The 24,312-nt window shown below is 62.5% G+C and overlaps 1 protein-coding gene across 7 annotated transcripts; it reads right to left on the reverse strand.

Moving 5' to 3' along the window:
* Positions 1–720: 720 nt before the first annotated feature.
* GPT (glutamic--pyruvic transaminase) lies at positions 721–24,312 on the reverse strand. 7 transcript variants are annotated; one of them, XM_030553981.1, is made up of 13 exons: positions 24,133–24,312; positions 18,168–18,186; positions 13,266–13,419; positions 8,847–8,936; positions 8,454–8,562; positions 7,474–7,607; positions 6,225–6,468; positions 5,146–5,225; positions 4,643–4,779; positions 3,402–3,576; positions 2,936–3,091; positions 2,127–2,239; positions 721–1,835 (listed from the first exon to the last, which is right to left on the reverse strand). In XM_030553981.1, the coding sequence occupies exons 3-13, from the start codon at positions 13,395–13,397 to the stop codon at positions 1,745–1,747; spliced, it is 1,461 nt and encodes a 486-aa protein (XP_030409841.1). In that variant the 5' UTR covers positions 13,398–13,419; positions 18,168–18,186; positions 24,133–24,312; the 3' UTR covers positions 721–1,744. The 7 variants fall into 7 exon arrangements, with proteins under 7 accessions (XP_030409841.1, XP_030409842.1, XP_030409843.1 ...); XM_030553982.1 differs by lacking the exon at positions 18,168–18,186 and having other exon boundaries at positions 24,152–24,312; XM_030553983.1 differs by lacking the exon at positions 18,168–18,186 and having other exon boundaries at positions 24,133–24,308.

Here is a 24,312-nt window from a genome sequence, read left to right on the forward strand (position 1 = left end):
ACTGCTGTTGGGAGTCCAAGGGGGCATCCTGCAGGCACCAGTCTCGAGTGGGGCAGGTGCGGGAGACTGGACACATAACCGGGGGCTGACCCCCGAGCTTAAACCCAACCCCACCCCATGTCCTGCCCCTGCAACAACCATGGCACTAAGTAGGGTAAGAGCTGACTCCATCCCCAGGGACGCACACACTCCCTCCCCAGCCTCCTCCTATCCTGGGGCTCCTGGCTTCTGCCCCCGGAGGATGTCTTCCCTGCCCCCAGGTGTGGCCACCCTGGCACAGGGGCACCAGGGGGCCAGGTTTGCTCTCCATGGGACGCTGAGTCCCACCCGCTCCCTCCAGCCCAGCCCTGCGGCTCCAGAGCACAAAATGGGGGTGGAAGGTGGCAAGCTCCCCAGCGTCACCGCGTCCTCCCTGGCCAGCCCCACACCCAGACACAGCAGCCCCTAAGGCCTGGCATGTGGGGCAGGTTCCTGCTTAGTGGGGCTGTTGCTCTTCATTCTTCAGCCACCAGGAGGCTGCAGAGACCCACTGTGGGGCAGCAAGACTGAGGCAGAGCCCCACCACCGCCACCTGCCTGACAGTGCCCCGCCGGTGCCAGGGCAGCAGCAGCAGCGTGGCCTGCGGTGCCCCACACTGGCAGGGACTGGGGTGACCGTGTGTCCCAGTGTGGCCCCCCAGAGCAATGCCCCCCACACACACACACAGCACGGCAACCCTGGTTCCTTCATTAACTGTTTATTGCTGCTCTGGGGGGTCCAGGCCGGGCCCCCGTGAAGCCCCATCTCCAGCCCCATCACTCAGCCTCATGCGCCCGCCCCTGCCACTTCTCTGCCCAGGATCCAAGCGTGGGCGGGGAGGCAGAGCAAAGCCCCACAGGCTCAATCAGTGACACTTAGACCCAAATGGACGGGGCACGTCCCTCTATGGGCTGCAGCTTCCATGCCACCCGTGGGCACTGGGCAGGCCCGTGTGCCCAGCCTAGGTCTGACCCGCTGTAGCCCCGGGGAGGGGGGTGGTGCAGGGAGCCCTGCTGGCCTGGCCTAGGGGGCAGACAGAGCCGCTGGGCTGCCCCCTTGCAGGGCACAGGGCCAGCAGAGGAGGAGGGGGAACAAGGCACTTCAGGACACTGGGTGAGCAGGAGCTGGTGGGCTCCTGGAGTTTGGCATTGATGGGTGGGGGCAGGGGCTGTGCTGGCCCAGGCAGGGCTGGTGATACAGCCTGAGCAGGGGAGCCAGAGTCCCGGCCTGGCCAGGGTCTGGCAGACAGAGCGTGGTGCCCCCTGCCCTGCTCTGGGAAACGGGTGTGAGAAGGAGCATGGGGGAGCCCAGCACAGATGGCACAATGAGTGCTGCTGGAACCCACCCACAGGGCCCACCTCATCCAGCGGTGCCCAGCAGGCTGCATGGGGCTAGTGGAATTCAGCCGGCTGGGCCGCAGGGGGGACAGGGGCTGCGAGCTCGCTGGCACACAGCTGCCTGGTGCTGGTGCAGCCTGTGCCCGAGCTGCCCCACCCCCAAAGGCTGGGGGGGTGATGGAGTGTCAGCAGCAGGACACAGCCCCAGAGCACCTGGCACCCCTCAGGAGCACTTAGCGAGTGGGGCAGCTGGACTGGCAAAGGTGGGTTCCCCATCGGGGGGCATGGACACCTGCCAGTCCCACTGCCAGAGCGAGAAGCGGCCCCAGCCCCCGGTGGGCACTGGGCGGGCAGGAAGGGCAGAGCTGGCAGCTGCCCCGGGCAGCACATTAGGAATATTCCTGGGTGAACTTGGCATAGAACTGGCTGAGTTTCTTCAGCACGATCCGGAGCTTCTCCACGTGCGGCAGGATGGTCATTCTGCGGACAGAGATCCCTCAGCCCCGTGCACCTGGCTGAGCCCAACCTGCCAGCCCCCGCCCCCTCCCGGGAGCCAGGGGCCCCTTAACACCCCTCCCCCGCATCACCCAGCACAGCTGAGCACAAGAGACCTCCCGAGGGGGCAGGAGGGCTGGGGGGGTGAGAGCTGGGCAGAGGGGATGGGTGTCAGGATTCAGGGGCAGTAGGCAGACTGCCGGGTCTCTCCCAGCTCTGCATTGCCAGCCCTTCCCAGGGGACCCGGGTGTGGAGCGTGGCCAGGGGGACCCTTACCTGAAGTGATAGGTGCCCTCTTGCTGCCCAAAGCCACTGCCCGGCACCACACAGATGCCCGTCTCCTCCAGCAGCTGGAGGCAGAAGAACAGGTCTGGGGCAAAGCCCCGCGCCTGGGGAGGAGCGAGGGCTGGGTTAGGGGAGATGGGAGGGGAGGAGAGATGCCCGGTATGTGCCTGGCTCTCCACGGCCCCGCTCCCCTGCCTACGTCCCCAGCCCCACTCCCCTGCCCACATCCCCGAGGCTGCTCCGTGCCCGGCTCTCCCCAGCCCTGCTCCCCTGCCTACGTCCCCAGCCCCACTCCCCTGCCCACATCCCCGAGGCTGCTCAGTGCCTGGCTCTCCCCAGCCCTGCTCCCCTGCCCATGTCCTGGCCCTGTTCCCATGCTAAGTCCCCGGCCCTGCTCCCCCACCACCAGTCCCCAAGCTGCTCCTTGCCTGGCTCTCCCCAGCCCCACTCCCCTGCTCACATCCCCGGCCCCGCTCCCCCACCCACATCCCAAGCCCCGCTCCCCCGCCCATATCCCTGGCCCCGCTCCCCCACCCCCAGCCCCCAGGCTGCTCCGTGCCCGGCTCTCCCCAGCCCTGCTCCCCTACCCACATCCCCAGCTCTGCTCCCCCACCCATATCCCTGGCCCCACTCCCCTGCCCACATCCCTGGCCCTGCTCGCCCGCCCCCAGTCCCCAGGCTGCTCCGTGCCCGGCTCTCCCCAGACCAGCTCCCCCACCCACCTCCCCAAGGCTGCTCCGTGCCTAGCTCTCCCTGGCCCCGCTCCCCCACCCCCAGCCTGCTCCGTGCCCGGCTCTCACCTGGGCCTCCTGCACAGCCCTGGCTGGGATCTGGATCCTGGGGAAGGAGTACATGGCGCCCTGCACGGGGTTACAGTGGATCCCGGGCACCTGGCTGAAGATCTCCTGGGTCAGCTGCGCTTTGTGGGCCAGGTCACCTAGCACCACCTGCTTCTCCTGGGAGCCGAGAGACGCACAGCGCTGAGTGGCAGGGGCTGCCATGGGGGAGAAGGGGGGGGCTGCAGGCAAGGGGAAATGGGGACAGGCACTTGGGTATAGCAGGGCCTGGGGGTCGGGGGAGAGGCCCATGGGGTGGTGGAGGAGGTGGGTCTGGGGCCTTCCCTGGGGATGGGAAAGGGGCTGGTGCAGGGGGCAGCTGGTGGATCTGGGGTGCGATGCCCATGGGGCTGGTGGGGGGGTGCCCCTCAGGGAGGAGCTGGCGCTGGTGGCCGGGATGGGGCCATGGCTGCGATCCCCCCACACTTACTCGGATGAAGCTCTGGTACGAGGGCTCGCCAGGCTTCGGCGGGTTCATGACGACGTCCAGCAGCACCTGGCCGGGCACAGGTGGGCACAGCCGCACCGACACCAGCTTGGAGAGCTGCTGCTGCACCGCCGGATCCAGGTTCACCACCTCCATGTACCCCCCACGGAGCCCACACCTGGGGGGCGAGAGGGTGAGACTGGGGCCTGCATCCCCCTCCCTCTGGGACCCCTAGTGGTGGGGCCTGGCTCCCCTCCGAGACCCCTGGGGGGTGAGGCCTGGCTCCCCCTCTCTCTGGGACCCCTGGGGGGTGAGGCCTGGCTCCCCCTCCCTCTGAGAGGGTGTCTGGCTCCCCCTTCCTTTGGGAGCCCTGGGGGTGGGACCTAGCTCCCCTCCCTCTGGGACCCCTGGGGGACGGGGTCTGGCTCCCCCTTCCTTTGGGAGCCCTGGGGGTGGGGCCTAGCTCCCCTCCCTCTGGGACCCCTGGGGGACGGGGCCTGGCTCCCTCTTCCTTTGGGAGCCCTGGGGGTGGGGCCTAGCTCCCCTCCCTCTGGGACCCCTGGGGGGTGGGGCCTGGATTCCTCTCCTTTTGGGACCCCTGGGGGCGGTGCCTGGATCCCCCTCCCTCTAGGACCCCAGGGGAGTGGGGCCTGGCCTCCCTCCCTCCCTCTGAGACCCCTGGGGTTTGAGGCCTGGGGGGATCACTGGTTTGCTCCCCCCATAGGCACTCCATGAGTCCCTACATCGCCCCTCGATGCCCAGGGGCCTGTGTCCCTCCTGCCCCGTGGGGGCGCCCCTGTGGGGCGAAGTCTCAGGGACCCCGGGGCGAAGGGGCACGTCTCGGCGCCACCCAGAATGCCATGCTCCCACGAGGCATAAGCCATGGGGGCATTGAGCAGCTCGGCTGGGCTCAGATTGGGGTCACAACTGCCCCGAGGGGTGGCCAGGGTTCCAGGCAGGGCCTAAGCAGCTGGCTGCCAGCTCCCTGCTCCAGCTGGCCTCCTGGGCTAGTCACTCTGGGGCCACAGCGCTGCCATGGGGATGGACTTATATCCCCCCCGGCCTCCTCCCTGCTCCCGGGGCCAGGCTGGGGAGTAGGGCCCCACTCGTCATGGCCAGTGGGGTTCCTCAGCACATGGAGGGCACAGCCACCAGGGGCAGCACAGGGGTTTTCCACGCCGGCTGCGCTCTGCCCCATGCCCCTTGGCGCGGGGGGCAGACCGGGGGTGGGCGGGGGCACTCACTCTCCCATGAAGCCCTTGGAGATGGAGTGGAAGGATACCAGCTCCACCACGCGCGAGTACGTGGGGCCCATCTCGAAAAGGACCTTCTTGAAGGAGTGGAACTCGGAGCCCTCGGCGTAGACGTTGTCCTGATAGACCTGCAGGGCAGAGGGGGGTCAGGCCACCCGCCGGGCCCACCGCTGGGCCCACGGCAGGTCTAGGGGTGCCAACCCTCCAGGAGTCTCCTGGAGTCGAAGATGAATCTTTAATTAAGATGCTGTTGTGTGCTGATGAAACCTCTAGGAATACAGCCAAGCATACCAGCCATGCCAGGGCCAACGCCCACCCACCCATGGGACCCTACAGCCCCGCCCACTCCTCCGGGCGGGGGCAGCCCCCGAGCTCTTCCAGCCCCTCTGGTGGGGGGCACCAGGCTGGCTCCCCAGAAGAGACGCTCGGCCCCCCCCAGGACAGGGAGCCCAGCCGTGGGACAGCAGGGGCTGGGAGCCAGCTCTCGTCCTCACCTCGTCGGCCATCAGGAAGAGCTGCTCCTCCCACGCAAACTTGATGACGTCCTCGATGCATTTCCGGCTCTGGACCTGGCCTGTGGCACAAGACAAGCCCATCAGGGGGACGTAGAGGGGCCTGTGCCAGCCAGCAGCTTCTGCCCTCCCACCCTGCACTCACCCACCCTGGCACCGGGGAACAGCTCTGCACAGGGACTCAGGCCAGCCCAGACCTCCTGACCCCCACTCCATCCTCCCTCCAGCACTGGGGGCATAGGCCAGGAGGTGGGCACAGCACTGCCTGGATGGCACCATTCCCTTCCTCACCCCTCACAAGTCAGGGTGCCAGTGCCCCAGGCAACGGGTCACCTTGCGCCTTTCCTCTGCCCACCCACAAAGCTCAAAGCCCTTCACCAGCATTAATTTTCAGCACTGACCCCTGGCAGGTCACTCAGGGTCACCCCCTGGGTTCCCGGGTGGGGTGGTGGCAGGTAGCAGTCTGGGTTCCCGGGAGGTGACAGGAGGCAGCAGGCTGGGTTCCCGGGGGTGGGGGCAACAGGCAGCAGGCTGGGTTCCCGAGGGGTTGTGTGGCAGGCTGGGTTCCCGCGGGTGGGCAGCAGCTGGGTTCCTGGGGCGGGTGGCAGGCTGGGTTCCCTGGGGGACAGCAGGCTGGGTTCCCAGGGGGAAGCAGGCTGTGTTCCCGGGGTTGGGGGCAGCAGGGAGGACGAGACGGGCCCAAGGTCACACAGAGTCTGGCAGTGCTGGGATAGAACCCAGGAGTTCTGGCTCCCCGTGCCCAGCTGTAACCCCTAGCACATCCTGCCTCTGCCTGACCCTGGCTGCTACCCAGACCTGGCCACCCTGCTCTGACCTCTCAGTACCTAGCCCCATGGCTGGTGAGGGGGAAGCTGGAGCTTGTTAAAAGAGCCAGTTAATGAGTTTAAGGCTGATGACAGGTGCTCGCTGAGCACCTCTGGAGAGCCCCCAGGTCCCATTCCTGCTCCACTGGGTCAGCCAGTCCCTGCCCTGAGGCTGGATAGGAGCCAGCGTCCCCTGGAGGACAAAGGCCCCTGTCCCATTCCCCGCCCCCGCGGTACCGGTGGGGTTCCCAGGGTTGATGATGCAGAGCACGCGGGGCTGGCAGTGCCCGCGGGCCTGGCGCAGCGCCCGCCGCAGCTCCCTGACGTCCAGCGCCCAGCAGTTCTCCTCGTCCAGGTAGTAGTTGACCTGCACGGCGTTCAGCTCGGCGATGCCAGCCGAGTAGAGTGGGTACTGGGGGATGGGGATCATCACGCCCGTCCGCGACCGGCCCTCCCCTGACACCAGCAGCTTCAGCATGGTCTGGGGAGAGAGGAAGGGATGGGCAGGGGCAGTGCAGGGTGGGCAGGGACCAGGGGTCACCTGGGCTGCAGCAGCGTGGGGGGCAGAGGGGCACGAGGGGGGGTCAGGGCTCCCCCCAGGGAGCAGCAGGGCCCTGAGGGCTGCGACCAAAGGGCCATTGATGCTCTGGGCACTGCCCACTGGACCACTTCATACGCCCCTGGAGCACCCCCCACCCCACTGACAGGGGTCAGGTGCCTGCCCCGCATTGCCCCTCGCAGAGGTTACCTGGAGGCAGCCTCCCCATCCCTCCTTGCCCTCCCTCTATGATCCTTCCCCCCTACTATCCCAGCCTGTGAGTTCCCAGCAGGCCCGTGGCTGCCACTCTGCCAGGGCAGTGCCAAGCATGGCACAAAGGGCCCTTTGTGAGGCTGCCCGAGCCTCCGGGCAACACTGGCATGAGAGCTGGCTCCCAGCCCACTGGGCACTGCCCTGAGCATAGAGCCAAGAGTGGCGGGGGGAGGAGGGAATGGGGCTCGGAGGGGAGGGGTCCTGGGAGCTTCGGAAGCATCAGCAACCAGGCAGCAGAGCGAGAGGCCAATTCTTCCCTGGGCACAGGGGCACCGAGAGCTCAGGAACAGGAGAGAGTAAAGATCCCAATGGGAGCAGAGTCCCTACGCCCCACCCCCCCGAGCTCTGCCGGTGCCCCTCACTCCTGACCCGCAGCCCCTGCTCTCCCAGCCCTGGGCTCCCCCCACCACAACTCGGCCGGTGCCCCTCACTCCTGACCCGCAGCCCCTGCTCTCCCAGCCCTGGGCTCCCCCCACCACAACTCTGCCGATGCCCCTCACTCTTGACCTCCAGGCCCCTACTCTCCCAGCCCTGGGCTCTTTCTCCCCTAAAGCTCTGCTGCTGTCCCTCACTCCCAGGCTCCCCCCCGCAAACCCAGCTCTATTGATGCCCCTCGGTCCCAGCCTGCAGCCCTCCGAGTGTGCCCATTGCTGGCGGGGAGACGGGACACCCTACCATGACAGCGTCACTGGCACCCGTAGACAGGTAGATGTTGTCTGGGTTGGCGGGGATGCCCCCGTCCCGCCTCTCGATGTACCGGGCCACATCCTGGCGGATGATCTCGATGCCGGGGCTGGCAGTGTAGGCACCTGGTGAGGGAGAGACCCGAGCTAGGGGCTGGGGTAGCAGAGGTTGGGGGTTGCTGGTGAGCAGAGGAGGCTCCAGGGGGTGCTGCCCTTGGGGCCTGGCTGCGGGGGCTGCATCAGGGGAGTTAGTGCTCCCGGTTGGAGACATGCTGTCGGCCATGCACGGAACAAGGACAGCTTCTCCTGTACACCCCATCCGCCCCGGACGGGCCCCTCTGGGGGACAGAGGATTGGGGGTATAAACCAGAGCCCCTCCAAACTCATCTCCCCCAGAAGCCACCCAGTAGATTACACAGTGATTTTAATACATTCCAGGGTCCTGCTCTTCTGTATGTGGCACCCTTGAGACAACAGCAAAGCTACCAGGCCGTGCCAGCCTCTGGGCACTGTGAGCTCCAAGCAGCCAGGCCTGGGCCCTCAGCCAAGCAGATGCCCCATATGGCTCTGGACACGCCCCTGCAGGTGTCGTATGGGAGATGTGGGACTCTGCTGTGACTGGTGGGGGCCTGGCAGTGCCCTGGGCCTGTGGGGGTGGGCAGCATACTGGGAGGGGGGATCTGCACTCTGGGCTGGGGGGAGGGTGGGCAGTACATTGGGCTGTGGGGGGGTGGGCAGCACTAGGGGGGCAGTGGGCTGCAGACTGGGTTCCCAGGGGCAGGGAGTGGCAGGCTGGATTCATGGGGAGGATGCAGGCTGGGTTCCTGGGGTGCAGCAGGCTGGGTTCCCGGGGGGGGGGGGAGGTGGCAGGCTGGGTTCCCAGGGGGGCAGCAGTCTGGGTTCCCAGGGGGAGGTGGCAGGCTCGGTTCCTGGGGGGCTGGCAGGCTGGGTTCCCAGGGGGAGGGTACTTACCGACACTCTGCCCTCCGCACACTGCCAGCAGTCTGCGTGCTCGCTGCTTGGCATCGTCAGGGAAGAGGGGTTCGCTCAGCAGCTCGGGGTACAGGCACAGGGCGCTGACCTGCAGGGCACAAAGGCTTGAGATGGCTCCACGCTCCACCCCACAGTCACGTAACTGCCGCCTGGTTCCCGCTCCGGTGTCCTCATCCCCAGGAGCCCTCCCTGCCTAGCCTGGCTGACAGGGGACGTGGGGACCAGCAGGGCCCCCCCAGTCCATGTGATGGGGCTGCAGGGAGGAGCCTCGAGTTCAGGGCCGTCTCAGCATCTAGCCTGTGCCCAGAGTTACCAAGATCCTGCAGCCGTGAGTTCCACAGGCTCCTGGTGGGTGGCAGGGCCCTGGCGTACCTGGCGCAGGAAGGTGATGGGGCGCTGGCCCATGGCGTGGGCATCGCCGATGTTGGCTTTAATCACCTCTGTGAAAGGCTTCTTCACACCCTGCGAGAGGAGAGAGGGAGGAGGGAGAACGGAGCCAACCCTGGGAAAGCTGCCTCTGCCAGGGCGCTACCTCCTCCAGCTACAATACCCAGCCTGCATCCAGAGGGGAGAGCGCCCCCTACTGATCCACCCCCGCCCTGCAGCACAGTGCTCTCTAGCGCCACCCTGGGGCCTGCATCCAGAGGGGAGAGCGCCCCCCACTGATCCACCCCCATCCTGCAGCACAGCACCCTCTAGCGCCACCCTGGGGCCTGTATCCAGAGGGGAGAGCGCCCCCCACTGATCCACCCCCGCCCTGCAGCACAGCACCCCCTAGCGCCACCCTGGGGCCTACACTGACTGAGAGCACCCCCTGCAGGTCCCCCCGCCCTGCAGCACAGCTCCCCCTAGCGCCACTCTGGGGCCTGTATCCAGAGGGGAGAGCACCCCCTACTGATCCACCCCCGCCCTGCAGCACAGCACCCTCTAGCGCCATCCTGGGGCCTGCATCCAGAGGGGAGAGCACCCCCTGCAGATCCACCCCTGCCCTGCAGCACAAATGCCCCCTGCAGATCTGTCATAAACAGACAGCTAAGGGTTAACCTCTCTTTCACCTGGAAAGAAGTAATCTGAACCACCTGACCAGAGGACCAATCAGGAAACAAGACTTTTTCAAATCTGGGTGGAGGGAAGTTTGTGTCTGAGTTCTTTGTCTTCTGCCTGTACTCTCTCCCGGATGAGAAGTTTTTCTATTTCCTGCTTTCTAATCTTCTGTTTCCCAGTTGTGAGTACCAAAGATCAGATAGGGATTTATATGTTCTTTTGTATTTACATGTCTATAATTGCTGAAGTGCTTTGAATTGTATTCTTTTTAAATAAGGCTGTTTATTCATATTTCTTTTAAGCAATTGACCCTGTATTTGTCACCTTAATACAGAGAGACCATTTGTATGTATTTTTCTTTCTTTTTCTATAAAGCTTTCTTTTAAGACCTGTTGGAGTTTTTCTTTAGTGGGGAACTTCAGGGAATTGGGTCTGCAGCTCACCAGGGAACTGGTGGGAAGAAGAAGTCAGGGGGAGATCTGTGTGTGTTAGATTTACTAGCCTGACTTTGCATTCCCTCTGGGTGAGGGGGGAAAGTGCTTTTGTTTCCAGGACTGGAATTACAGAGGGTGGACTCCCTCTGCTTAGATTCACAGAGTTTGCTTCTGTGTATCTCTCCAGGAGCACCTGGAGGGGGGAAGGGAAAAGTTTTATTTCCCTTTGTTGTGAGACTCAAGGGTTTGGGTCTTGGGGTCCCCAGGGAAGGTTTTTCAGTGGGACCAGAGTGCCCCAAAACACTCTAATTTTTTGGGTGGTGGCAGCAGTACCAGGTCCAAGCTGGTAACTAAGCTTGGAGGTTTTCATGCTAACCCCCATATTTTGGACGCTAAGGTCCAAATCTGGGACTAGGTTATGACAAGATCCCCCCTCCCTGCAGCACAGCGCCCCCTAGCGCCACCCTGGGGCTTGCCCTGACTGAGAGCGCCCCCTGCAGGTCCCCCCTGCCCTGCAGCACAGCGCCCTCTAGCGCCACCCTGGGGCTTGCACTGACTGAGCGCGCCCCCTGCAGGTCCCCCCTGCCCTGTGCTGCCCCTCCCAGGGCCCAGGAGCTCCCAGGGTCAGGGCGAGAGGGAGAGCAGGTCCCACCATGTCCCAGGTGCTGGGATGGGACAGGCTGTCTCCTCCACCCCCATCTGGGGCCCCCAGGGGGCTGAGCCCAGAGCCTGGGCAGGGACGTGTGTACAGAGCAATGGCATGGACCTGGGAACGTGGGCTCTGTGGTGGAGACGTGACACGTGCCGAGCCAGCTGGACACAGTCCAGGGCAGGCAGGAGGCTGTGCAGGGGACCGGGCCATCCCTTGTGGTGGTTGGTTGGAGGCTGGCAGCGAGACAGGCTCCTTGGGCCGCGAGCTGCAGGAGAGGCAGCCAAAGCAGCCGGCAAGGTGGCACCATGCCATGCAGCGCAGGCCACAGGCCTGGGAAAGCACAACCTGCTGGTGCCAGAGGAACCCTCCCAGCCAGGGGCATACCCAGCCTGCTGCCACTGCTAACTGCAGGGGGCACAACCTCTGCCCCGGGCACTGCACAGCATGCAGCAGCCACTGGGCAGGGGAGTGCCACAGCCTGTTGGGAGGGTGTGAGGAAGTGGGGCTGTTCTTATTGTTTATCTGAATACTGTGGGGGGGCCTCAGTTCCTGGCTGACCCTCTGTCGCCTGGCAACTAATGGCTGGGCCCTCCCCCCTGCAAGGCGATGCTAAAGGTGGGGGAGAACAAAGAGGTCAGGAGACCTCCTGGCCCGGGAAAGAGACAAAGGCCAGAGAGGAGGGGCTGGAGGGGGTTGTTAGTCTGGAGCTGGCTGGGGACGAGGAGTGAAGTGCAGACGTGGGGGTCTGGCTCACTGCCCCTCAGAATGGACCCGGCCAAGGGGTCCGGTTCGCTGTACCTACAAGCTCTGTTTTAGATCCTGTTCCTGTCATCGAATAAACCTCTGTTTTACTGGCTCGCTGAGAGTCACGTCTGACTGCAAAGTGGGGGTGCAGGACCCTGTGGCTTCCCCAGGACCCCGCTGGGGCAGACTCGCTGTGGGAAGCGCACGGAGGGGCAGAGGATGCTGAATGCTCCAAGGAGAGACCCAGGAGGTGAAGACGTGTGAGCTTCTTGCCCTGAACAAGTCTGCTCCAAGGGAGAGGAAGCTCCCCAGAGTCCTGACTGGCTTTGTGGGGAGCAGCTCCAGAGCATCGCCTAGGGACTCCGTGACAGAGGGGATGGGAGGCCTGGCTGGTGAGACCACACACACACCCCAGTACCCTCTCCTGCATGGACTCAGCACTGCCCAGCTCTGTGTCATTGGCCCCATACTGCTCACAGCTCAAGGAGATTCTCCTCTAGCTCAAGTGGCAGGGCCTGGGTTTTTCGAGCAAGAGGATTCAAATCCCAGCCCGGGTGTTGACAAGTTATTGCAGGTGCCCATGCATGGGGTTTTCTGGAGCCCGAAGTGCCCACAGATTGACTCTGCAGCTACAGGTCTCAGCCAGGGCCGAGGTTACACACAGACCTGGAGCATCTCTTTGGCTCTTCAGCCCCCAGTGCCACTGCACCCCCTAAGCCCTGCCTGGGCTGTCGGCCACTCCCGGCCCTGGACAGAGGATTGTGTTAGGTCAGGCTAGTGCTGCTGCCAGGTCTGATGTCCTGTGCCAGGGTGAAGGAGGCTGTCAAAGCCCCGGTCCTGGTGTCTCCTGTGTGCCTGCCTGCACCTGCCAGACCAGACAGTGCCAGGATCGGCCCAGACCTTGCTGCTGTCAGTAGCTGACACGCTGGCAGAGCAGGAGAGACGTCCCCAGCCGCCCTTCACTGTGAGTGAGCAGCCCTCCCTGGCGAGGGGGCATGGAGCCTGCCTGGGCTGTGACTCTTACGTAATGCCCCCGAGCCACGCCGTCGCACGCACGTCGCCACCACTAGCACGTGCACCAGAAAGTGAGACGCAGCCCAGCCTAGCGGGCATGGATGGCACCTCGCTGAGCCCCCTGCCCGCACAGAGCTACCCCCGGACCAGCAGCCCTGGATCACCTCCCTCCCCTCCGATCCCCATCTCACTCTTCCTCTCTCCTTCCTCTGTCCTGGGCCAGGACCCCGGGGCAGGCAGGAGGCTCCCAGCGCACAGTGAAGAATTCAGCAGCCGGGCACCCTCCTGCCAGGGACGCAGGGACTGGAAGGCAGCTGTCAGAGGAGCTGGGCAGTTCTCTCAGATGAACACAGGGCCCAGGCCCAAGAGACACTTCCCATAGGCTTCAAGAGGAGCTGGGGGGGCTCGCTCAGGATCGGACCCAGGGAGAGGGCGCGGGGCCCAGGGAAGGGGCTCAGGCACTGGGGGCACAGGGGACATGGTGCCCAGGCACCAGCAGGCCAGGGGCAGGGTGCCCAGGCACTGAGGACCCAGGGGGCAGGGGGCTCAGGCACTGGGGGGCCCAGGGGGCATGGTGCCCAGGCACTCGGGGGGCACAGGGGGCATGGTGCCCAGGCACTCGGGGGGCACAGGGAGGCCAGTGGGCACTGCTGAGAGAACCTGCCCATGATGATGCCCACCTAGCCCGCTGAGGGGGGCTCTAACTCTTATTAACGACACTGTGTGTGTTCCAGCAGCGCCCCAGGCCCCCTGCCAGCGGGCGGCCACGCGGTGCCAGGCGCTGTACAGAGAGCACCGCAGGTCCCTGCCCCGAGGGGCTGGCGATCCAACCCCCCGAAACAGCCGGGCAACGAGGGGATGAGGCCCCAGGAGAGCGATCCAGGGGGCGGCTCTGCCCCTTACCTGCCTTAGCTCCTCCTCCAGCTCCACCGCGCGGGCCAGGACGGGGCCCCGCACCGCGTACTCCACCCGCTTGACCCAGGGGTTCATGGAGTCCAGGCTCAGCACCTTGTCCCGCAGCCCGTTCTCCGCCATCCTGGCCAGCCCCGCCCGGGCTCTGCAAGGCAGGGGGGGGCAGCTGAGACGGGAGGCGGCAGCGGGGCGCGGGGGCCGGGGGCTGCCCGCCTGAGCGCAGCCCGCAGCGCCTTCATGGCGCGGGAGCAGCGGGGGGCTGGCGGGGGAGCGGGCCTGGAGCTGGGGCGCAGGGGGAGCCGCGGATCCGGGCTGGGGGCGGCAGGTGCCCGGGGAGAGAGGGAAGGAAACTGCCCCGGGGAAGGGATCTGGGATCCGGCTCTTCCCTCCCCCCGCAGCCTCCGAGGACTTGGTCCTTGTCTTGCTCCCTCTTTCCCTGGCCCCCGTCCTAACCCCACCCCACCCCGGAGCCAGGCGTGCCCCCCGCGGGAGGCGAGCACCTACCAGCCGCTAGGAAGGGCCCCCCGGGTCCCAGGCGCGGAGAAGGAGCGAACCGCTCAGCAGCTCTTTAATAGGGGGCAGAAGGGGCAGAAAGGGGGCGGGGGGAGGAGACAGGCTGGTGCTGAAAGAGACTCGGGCCTGGGAGGGGGAAGAAAAGAGTGAACACGCCGCGGGGGGCCCTGGGAGCCTGCCAGGACTGGAGCCGGGTTGGCACAAAGGCAGAAAGCCCCCCCGCCTGCCCCCTCCCCCCCGCACACAGTGTTTTTCACCAGGCTCCGGGAGGGAAATTGGGCTTTTTGTCTCCCCCTCCCCCCACTCCTGCGCTCTTGGGCGGGGGTCGGCAGGGCTAGGCTGGAAGGCTAATGATGGGCCTGGGGGGTCCTGAACAGAGCCCGAGGCCCTTGTATCTTGCCGGCGGCTGTCGTGGTTGTTACGATGCCACCACTCAGAAAGAGGACCAGGCTCCTGCAACTCCCCCAGAATGGAGACTCGCCACTAGCCACAGGTGGTATGGGGCCTAGGACACACAGTTGATCAGTTCGGATTCCATCCAGTAGGGGGCAGTGGAGCACACTGTAGACATGCACCAGAGGCCTTTCTACAGGCCTGCGGGCTGTGACGCTGGGATGCACCTGGTAACAGCTGTGAGGCTGCCCAGAGGGGCTGAGGAAAAGGGCTCCTCTCCCCAGAGCCTGCTCAGGAGGGATCAGGCAGTCTGGGCCCTGCTGGGGCGAGGGCAGGGGCGCTGAGCGAAGGTGCTGCCCCACCCACCCAGCAGAGCCCCGGTAATCGTGTCCACCAGGTCAGAACTGAAAGGCGCAAACTCCCTCTGCACACGAGACAGCGAAACCAGGGAACAGGTCTGCTGAACGCGCCAGCCAACAGAGCGCCCGAAGGGCCACGCGCTGCAAGGAGTCGGGGCACTCTCCCCTCTGAGCCAGCGCTGACCCCAGCATGCCCTGCTGCGGGGAGTGGGCTGGGAGGCTCAGCAGGGGGCGCTCTTGTCTCTGAGTCACTGCTGATCGCAGTTCCCTGGGGTGGCAGTAGGGGGAGCTGTGCTGGAGGGGCAGAGGAGGCAGTGTGTCACCCCTTTGGGCCGTTCCTGGATGGGTCAACAGCCCCCCCCCCCCGCTCCCCACAGCCGGCGCTGGGAAGAGGGTGAGGCCAGGTCCCCTGTTCTCCTCACCTCATTTCAACACTGAGAACCATGGGGCAAAGTGACCCCCAGATGGGACCTGCCTCCTTGGCCAACCCAGGCTTAATACCCAGCAGTGGGAAGAGAAAACCAGGACCTTTCTGCCACTAGGCCTGGATCACTTGATGTAAAGGAGACTCTCCCTTAGCTGCAGCAGTATAGAGCTTATGAGACACACTTGAACAGTTCAGCTGATCTGCTTAGGTTCTTATGTGGGCCACCTCATTGCAGCCAGGAGCAGGGGTGACAGCCATAGGTCCCAGCCTCCAGGAACCACCTGCGAAGGGTGGATGGTTCATGGCCCCTCCCTGCCCCCAAACCATGGAGAGGGGAAGGGCCTTGCCCACAGTCACACACTGAGTCAGTGGTCCGGCTGGGAACAGAAGCCAGCACGTTCTGCTGCCCTAACGACACCCCCCTACAGCCACCTACGGGAACCCGCTGCAAGACACCACTCACCTGCCTGAGCCTGAGGCCGGCTGGGCCTTCTCCTAAGGACTGTACATTAACGATGTCAGCAACTGTGGAACCCTGAGCTTGGGTCCCGGCAGGTTAAACAATTCACATGGACTGATCTGGGGAGGCAGCCGGACACCTGGGTTCGATCCCTGACTTGCTGTATGAGCTTGGTTGAGTCACATAAAATCGCTTTGTGCCTCAGTTTCTCCTTCGGTAAAATGGGAATAGAATCCATGACCACCCAGGATCTGCTACCATCCTGCACAGGGCAGTTCAGATTATCCTGTCCCGAAAGCATTGGCTCGTGCCACTTGGTGTACAGGAGAATCTCCATTGTCTGTTGGCAGTATAGTGCATATGGCACACAGTTGAACAGTTTGTTACAATGCTCACTCAGCTTGGTAAAGCGCTTTGAGACCCACCACAGAAGGTGAGCGAGTGATTGTTACTGAGTGTTTAAGATTGGTGATGGTTTCCAGCTCACCCATGCGACCCATTAATGATGCAGGAGCTTTCCAATCAATAGGTGGACTTTTTAAAGCATTTCAGGAATTAATCAATAGCCGTGGGAGGGGAAAATTTTAGAACAGGGACCCACTGATAACTCCTGAATCACCCGGGCATTGACCCTCTCTGAGCCTGGGTAAGCAGCTGGGATCTTCCAAAACCAGGCAGAGGCCCCGGGCCCAGCCTGCGCTGGCTGACCGAGGGCAGCGGGTGCTCAGCCATGCTCAAGTCCCTCATGCCCCCTTGAGGTGACCACAGGGCCAGCTGGAGAACATCAACTGCACCCAGCTCTGGGCACCGAGCCACCCCATGTCCTGCGATCCGCTCAGGGGAGGCCGCTCCTCCCCGGACAGGGCGATGGGAGCAGGGATGCTGACTGTGTGGCAGAATGGCCTTCGCTGCCCTTCAAACACGGCACCACCTCCCTGTGGAGTGAAGAGGGCACCGCAGGTAGGGCCCAGGCCCTTGGGAGAGGGCTGGCCCGAGGGACGGGGTGCTCTCCCCTGGCCGGCAGAGCAGCATGGAGCCGGACCAGCCAGGGCCGCAGAGAGCGGGGTGAGGGGCTGTGTAAAGCAGGGAAGCGAGTAATTGGTTTCACATTTGCCCTGGCCCAGGGGTAGGAGCAGGTATGACCCAAGAACGTGGTGCAGATGGGAGAATTTCAGAAGGGGTCAGAGGTTTGGGCGGAGGAGCCGGAGTTTTCAGTTGAGCCTGCTCAGCTAGAAATGATCCGAACCGGCTCTTCGGCATCTGGGGTTAACGTGAGGAGGACCCCCCTACCCCACCGCCGCAGGGATCCGCTGAATGGGGACAGGGGCGCCAGCTCAGCCAGCAGCAAATGGGGCTGGGGATTTTTCAGCCCTCAAGAGCTCTGGGGTTCATTTTGGAGCAATGGCTCTGGCTGATTCTTGCCCAATCCAAATGGGCTGGGCCCAGTGAAAGCTTGCCTGGGCCAGTCAGCCAGCCAGCCCGGGGAGGGACTGTGAGGCCCAAGTGCCCTGATCCAAGGCCAGACCCCCGGGCGCCGTGAGCTGGAAGCTGCTGTCAAGGAGCAGCTGAGCCATTCTCTCCCCAGTTTGAGACTCCTTGGGGTGACTGTCACCCCAGTGTGCTCTGCTTTGCAGGCTGTGTATGGGGCTCCCTTCCCCCACCACTGAAATGCAGCCGTTTCTGGGGTGGAGCGTGGCAGCCGTTCAGCAGAAATACAGCACAGCAGATTGGGACAGACTGCCCCTGCACAGCATGAGGGGAACATGGCAGGTGACTCAGTAGGAGGCGCTCTCCCCTCTACCACTGCCAAGCTCTGGGGCAGAAGGCACAGAAGGGGGGAGGGGGAGGAGACAGCCTGATGCTGAAAGAGACACATGCCTGGGTCCCTCCAGCACAAGCAGCACGACTCCCCTCCAGGAATCTCAATGCGCTTTACACCTTGCAGTCCCCTTGGGAGAGTAGGATGGGCCCCATTTGCCAATGGGGAAACTGAGGCACAGAGTGGGGCCATGGTTTGCCCAAGGTCACCCAGTGAGTCAAAGGCAGAGCCAGGGATAGTCCCTGGACTTCCTGGCTGCCAGTCATCCGCTCTGGTCATTCTTACAGGGCTCACGCATGGCCAAGCTATTACTGCAGAATGTACGTGGCCGGGTCCCTGAACGCCAAGCTCTCTGTGCAGGAGAATGCCTCCTCCACTGCAGCACCCCCTGTCTGGAGCAACCGCCCTGTACGGCTCTCACCGGCTGCCGCCTCTGCTCCTCCAGCCCTGGGCTCAGCTCTGTGCCCTTCCTGACCTCATGCGAGCGCCTTCCCCTCTGTGCAGCTCTCTGCTCCGTTTCCATCTCCCTTCTCCCGCCAGTCCCCCAGCTCGAGTTCTCCTCCTGGGGCAGCAATTTAACCCAGCACAGGGGCATCAGGAGGGGTGTCTCTAGGTCTTGCCAGGAGGTTGGTGAGGGAAAGTAGAAGGAAGCTTGGGTGAAAGTGACCATGAAATCATAGAATTCACAATTCTAAGGAAAGATAGAAGGGAGTACAGCAAAATAGAGACAATGGATTTCAGGAAGGCGGATTTTGGTAAGCTCAGAGCTGATAGGCAAGGTCGCACGGGAATCAAGACTGAGGGGAAAAACAACTGAGGAGAGTTGGCAGTTTTTCAAAGGGACACTATTAAGGGCCCAAAAGCAAGCTATTCCAATGGGTAGGAAAGATAGAAAATGTGGAAAAAGACCACCTTGGCTTACCCTTGAGATCTTGCATGACCTACAAAATAAAAAGGAGTCATATAAAAAATGGAAACTAGGTCAGATTACAAAGGACGAATATAGGCAAACAACACAGGAATGCAGGGGCAAGATTAGAAAGGCAAAGGCACAAAATGAGCTCAAACTAGCTATGGGAATAAAGGGAAAGAAGAAGACTTTTTATCAATACATTAGAAGCAGGAGGAAGACTAAGGACAGGGTAGGCCCACTGCTCAGTGAGGAGGGGGAAACAGTAACAGGAAACTTGGAAATGGCAGAGATGCTTAATGACTTCTTTGTTTTGGTCTTCACTGAGAAGTCTGAAGGAATGTCTAACATAGTGAATGCTTATGGGAAGGGGGTAGGTTTAGAAGAGAAAATAAAAAAAGAGCAAGTTAAAAATGACTTAGAAAAATTAGATGCCTGCAAGTCACCAGGACCTGATGAAATGCATCCTAGAATACTCAAGGAGTTAATAGAGGAGGTATCTGAGCCTCTAGCTATTATCTTTGGAAAGTCATGGGAGACGGGGGAGATTCCGGAAGACTGGAAAAGGCCAAATATAGTGCCCATCTATAAAAAGGGAAATAAAAACAACCCAGGAAACTACAGACCAGTTAGTTTAACTTCCGTGCCAGGGAAGATAATGGAGCAAGTAATTAAAGAAATCATCTGCAAATACTTGGAAGGTGGTAAGGTGATAGGGAATAGCCAGCATGGATTTGTAAAGAACAAACTGTGTCAAACCAATCTGATAGCTTTCTTTGATAGGATAACGAGTCTTGTGGATAAGAGAGAAGCGGTGGATGTGGTATACCTAGACTTTAGTAAGGCATTTGATACGGTCTCGCACAATATCCTTATCGATAAATTAGGCAAATACAATTTAGATGGGGCTACTATAAGGTGGGTGCGTAACTGGCTGGATAACCGTACTCAGAGAGTAGTTGTTAATGGCTCCCAATCCTGCTGGAAAGGTATAACAAGTGGGGTTCTGCAGGGGTCTGTTTTGGGACCGGCTCTGTACAATATCTTCATCAACGACTTAGATGTTGGCATAGAAAGTACGCTTATTAAGTTTGCAGGTGATACCAAACTGGGAGGGATTGTAACTGCTTTGGAGGACAGGATCAAAATTCAAAATGATCTGGACAAATTGGAGAAATGGTCTGAGGTAAACAGGATGAAGTTTAATAAAGACAAATGCAAAATGCTCCACTTAGGAAGGAACAATCAGTTTCACACATACAGAACGGGAAGAGACTGTCTAGGAAAGAGCACGGCAGAAAGGGATCTAGGGATTATAGTGGACCACAAGCTAAATATGAGTCAACAGTGTGATACTGTTGCAAAAAAACCAAACGTGATTCTGGGATGCATTAACAAGTGTGTTGTGAGCAAGACACGAGAAGTCATTCTTCCGCTCTACTCTGCGCTGGTTAGGCCTCAACTGGAGTAATGTGTCCAGTTCTGGGCATCGCATTTCAAGAAAGATTTGGAGAAATTGGAGAGGGTCCAGAGAAGAGCAACAAGAATGATTAAAGGTCTTGAGAACATGACCTATGAAGGAAGGCTGAAAGAATTGGGTTTGTTTAGTTTGGAAAAGAGAAGACTGAGAGGGGACATGACAGCAGTTTTCAGGTATCTAAAAGGGTGTCATCAGGAGGAGGGAGAAAACTTGTTCGCCTTAGCCTCTAAGGATAGAACAAGAAGCAATGGGCTTAAACTGCAGCAAGGGAGATTTAGGTTGGACATTAGAAAAAAGTTCCTAACTGTCAGGATGGTTAAACACTGGAATAAATTGCCTAGGGAAGTTGTGGAATCTCCATCTCCGCAGATATTTAAGAGTAGGTTAGATAAATGTCTATCAGGGATGGTCTAGACAGTATCTGGTCCTGCCATGAGGGCAGGGGACTGGACTCGATGACCTCTCATGGTCCCTTCCAGTCCTAGAGTCTATGAGTCCTAGAGTCTATAAACAGCGCCATGGGCAGAGCCAGCAGGTGTAAGACAGAGCTGAGCGCAGTACAGCCTGCCCATTAGCCCTGGCGAGAAGGTCTCTGCAGCATGGGCGGCCAGGGGCCCGGGAGCCAGGCAGGGAAGGACACGTGGGCTGGGGAGCACAGTGACACTGCAAGGATCCCAGCATGATTAATACACTGATTACAAACGCTGACACTTGAGGGATTCCTGCAGCCACTGCTGGGGTGCAGCGCCGCTGCCATCCCAGCGAGCAGTAACATCACAGAGCACGTTAGGAGAGGAAGTGAAGAAGAATCCTGTGTCCAGCTGAAATTAAAGGGGGTGAAGTGGAATCACGGCCAGTGGGATTTGGCCAGGACACGGAGGTAACTCCTGGACGCCTGCAAACGCACCCTGGGATCCTTAATGGCCACCAAGCATTCAGGACCTCTGTTGTAGGCTTCATGCAAACAATGGCACCTTCTGCAGCACAGCGCCCCCTAGTGCAGGCCTGAGCCATTGGGACCAACATTGCCTGCCCAGGGAGAGCGCCCCCTAGTGAGTCTCCCGGCAGCACAGCGCCCCCTAGTGCAGGACTGGGCCATTGGGACCAACATTGCCTGCCCGGGGAGAGTGCCCCCTAGTGAGTCTCCTGGTAGCACAGCGCCCCCTAGTACAGGACTGGGCCACTGGAGCCAACATTGCCTGCCAGGAGAGAGCGCCCCCTAGTGAGTCTCCCAGCAGCACAGCGCCCCCTAGTGCAAGACTGGGCCATTGGGACCAACATTGCCTGCCAGGAGAGAGCGCCCCCTAGTGAGTCTCCCGGTAGCACAGCGCCCCCTAGTGCAAGACTGGGCCATTGGGACCAACATTGCCTGCCAGGAGAGAGCGCCCCCTAGTGAGTCTCCCGGTAGCACAGCGCCCCCTAGTGCAAGACTGGGCCATTGGGACCAACATTGCCTGCCCGGGGAGAGTGCCCCCTAGTGAGTCTCCCGGCAGCACAGCGCCCCCTGTTGCTTGCTGGGATATTAGGGTCAGCACTGACTGTGGGAGGAGCCCCACCCCGCCCCCTGCAGCACAGCGCCCCCTCACACCGCACTGAGGCATTGGGGCCAGCCCTGATTCTCCTGCTCTCTTGCTGTCGGCTCAACGTGCACAGGTGTCCAGCAAAGTCGCTCCTTCGAGGCCTGAGCGCCATTCCCAGCATGTGGCTCTTGGGCACCTGGGGGGTCTCAGCCAGCTCCCGGCCCCGTGGCTCTCCCAGGGGCCGGCGCGTGTCCTTGGGGACCAGCCCAGGCTCCCGTGCGGCGATGTGGTGCTCATGACCCTGGAGAAGCCCTTGAACTTCAGCCAGGTGCACAGGAGCCGCAGAGCTGGTTTAGGCCACCCTGGCAGAAGTTGGCTCGTCCAGTGACAAGCCCGGGCTCCATGGCGTCTATACGGCAAGTCCCTCTCTAGAGCCGGGGGAGTTCCCCTGCCCAGCTGCTCAGGGGGACTCAGAGTCCGGGTGAGTTTGCACCTTTTGCATCCAGGGCCCTGCCACCTGCCAGGGCTTGGCCCACAGTCCCCACCCCCCACCCCCCGCTTGGGTCCATCAGACCCTGGCTGGCCAGGCCAAGGCACCAGCCCCCAGTGAGGAAGAGGCTCAAGGTAACACCCCAGAACGGGAGGGGATTCCAGAAATAGGGCAGGGCAGGGGTGTGATTCCCCCCCTGCCCCTGGGTTCCAGCACCGGGAGGGTTAAAGGAGGAGTGGCACCCGCAGGTCCCTGCTCACACAGCCACCCGGACCTGACTGATTATCAGTCCCAGTCAGCTGAGCGCAGCCGGAGGCTGTGCAGGCCTGGGGGGCCTCGATAGGCTGCGTGGAGCCTCCTGGGCCCCTCCTGCCTTGGGCCTCCTGCCAGGACTGCAGGTCTCAGTCCCACCCTCTCAGCTGTTGAGGCTCCACGTCTGTTTCCAGACTGGCTCTGTCTGCGCCAGCCTGGAGCACCCGCAGAGCAAGCAGTCACTCCCCCTCCACCCCCTCCAAATAAACAAACCCTCCCCCTCCACCCCCCAACTGATGCAATCACCAGTAATGACATTGTCCAGGTGACATGACGTGGAGAAAGCCCAGAAAGGACAGAGAACTAGTGCAGGGTACATGGGACACGGGGCAGGGCCCAGCACCGCGGCTGGAGACGCAGCGAGGACGGAGAACTAGCGCAGGGTACATGGGACACGGGGCAGGGCCCAGCACCGCGGCTGGAGATGCAGCGAGGACGGAGAACTAGCGCAGGGTACATGGGACACGGGGCAGGGCCCAGCACCGCGGCTGGAGATGCAGCGAGGACGGAGAACTAGCGCAGGGTACATGGGACACGGGGCAGGGCCCAGCACCGCGGCTGGAGACGCAGCGAGGACGGAGAACTAGCGCAGGGTACATGGGACACGGGGCAGGGCCCAGCACCGCGGCTGGAGATGCAGCGAGGACGGAGAACTAGCGCAGGGTACATGGGACACGGGGCAGGGCCCAGCACCGCGGCTGGAGACGCAGCGAGGACGGAGAACTAGCGCAGGGTACATGGGACACGGGGCAGGGCCCAGCACCGCGGCTGGAGACGCAGCGAGGACGGAGAACTAGTGCTAGGTACATGGGACACGGGGCAGGGCCCAGCACCGCGGCTGGAGACGCAGCGAGGACGGAGAACTAGTGCTAGGTACATGGGACACGGGGCAGGGCCCAGCACCGCGGCTGGAGACGCAGCGAGGACGGAGAACTAGCGCAGGGTACATGGGACACGGGGCAGGGCCCAGCACCGCGGCTGGAGACGCAGCGAGGACGGAGAACTAGTGCTAGGTACATGGGACACGGGGCAGGGCCCAGCACCGCGGCTGGAGATGCAGCGAGGACGGAGAACTAGTGCTAGGTACATGGGACACGGGGCAGGGCCCAGCACCGCGGCTGGAGACGCAGCGAGGACGGAGAACAAGCGCAGGGTACATGGGACACGGGGCAGGGCCCAGCACCGCGGCTGGAGATGCAGCGAGGACGGAGAACTAGTGCTAGGTACATGGGACACGGGGCAGGGCCCAGCACCGCGGCTGGAGACGCAGCGAGGACGGAGAACTAGTGCTAGGTACATGGGACACGGGGCAGGGCCCAGCACCGCGGCTGGAGACGCAGCGAGGACGGAGAACTAGTGCTAGGTACATGGGACACGGGGCAGGGCCCAGCACCGCGGCTGGAGATGCAGCGAGGACGGAGAACTAGCGCAGGGTACATGGGACACGGGGCAGGGCCCAGCACCGTGGCTGGAGACGCAGCGAGGACGGAGAACTAGCGCAGGGTACATGGGACACGGGGCAGGGCCCAGCACCGCGGCTGGAGACGCAGCGAGGACGGAGAACTAGCGCAGGGTACATGGGACACGGGGCAGGGCCCAGCACCGTGGCTGGAGACGCAGCGAGGACGGAGAACTAGCGCAGGGGAGACGGGACATCCGTGAGGTTCTGTGCCACCAGCCTGCCCCGGAGCCGTGGGAACAGGGGACGAGACCATGGAAGGGGGAACCAGGGGATAAATCGGAAGCAGTGGGATGACACTGAGCAGAGGAACACGGGTAATGGGCACAGCCCTGGGGGCGCAATGTGGGGAGGGGGAGCTCCGCCGCCTGGGACGGTCACAGCAGGATGAAGGAGAAGGGCCGCCTGGCCTGGGTGGTCCCACCCCGTGGGTGATCTCCAGTCGAACAAGGGATTGTGACCCGCCAGCCAGCGCCCCCTGCTGCCCTGCCCTAGTAGCTGCCCCAGCACAGGTAGCCCTGGAGGGAGCGTGCTGGGCTGGCCTAGGAGAGCAGCGGGGGGTAAAGCAAAGGTCCATGGGAGCTGCTCCCTCGGTGCCAGGCTGCAGGGGGCACTGCTGGGCATCAGCCACCCAAAGGACCCACAGGCTGGGGCCCTGCCCCCTCGGAGCAGGGTCCAGGCAGCGCAATGGGCTCCCTGCTGGGGCTGGCACTCACCTCGCTGGGTGGCACTCTCCTCGTCTGCTGGGGGCTCCCTCCCAGCACACGCTCCACGAAGCCTGTGGCAGAGCTGCGGGTGGGCGGGCGGCTGGGAGGGCGTCGCCTGGCTTTGCGTGGAGCAGGAGCAGCTGTGTGACCTTTCCGGGAGCAGCTGCCTGGCGGGGGCAGCCCCTGCCA

The sequence above is a fragment of the Gopherus evgoodei genome, chromosome 2 (assembly GCF_007399415.2).
Source record: "Gopherus evgoodei ecotype Sinaloan lineage chromosome 2, rGopEvg1_v1.p, whole genome shotgun sequence".
Classification (NCBI taxonomy): domain Eukaryota; kingdom Metazoa; phylum Chordata; order Testudines; family Testudinidae; genus Gopherus; species Gopherus evgoodei.

What these genes read in the sequence shown, in the direction of transcription:
- GPT (XM_030553982.1), bottom strand. Translation starts at nt 13,397, where the DNA reads ATGGCGGAGAACGGGCTGCGGGACAAGGTGCTGAGCCTGGACTCCATG. An exon ending in GTGCCAGTGACGCTGTCATG is followed by an intron (nt 6,469 to 7,473) that starts GTAGGGTGTCCC and finishes CTCTCTCCCCAG; the next exon opens with ACCATGCTGAAGCTGCTGGT. An exon ending in GGGCTGTGCAGGAGGCCCAG is followed by an intron (nt 2,240 to 2,935) that starts GTGAGAGCCGGG and finishes GCTCCTCCCCAG; the next exon opens with GCGCGGGGCTTTGCCCCAGA.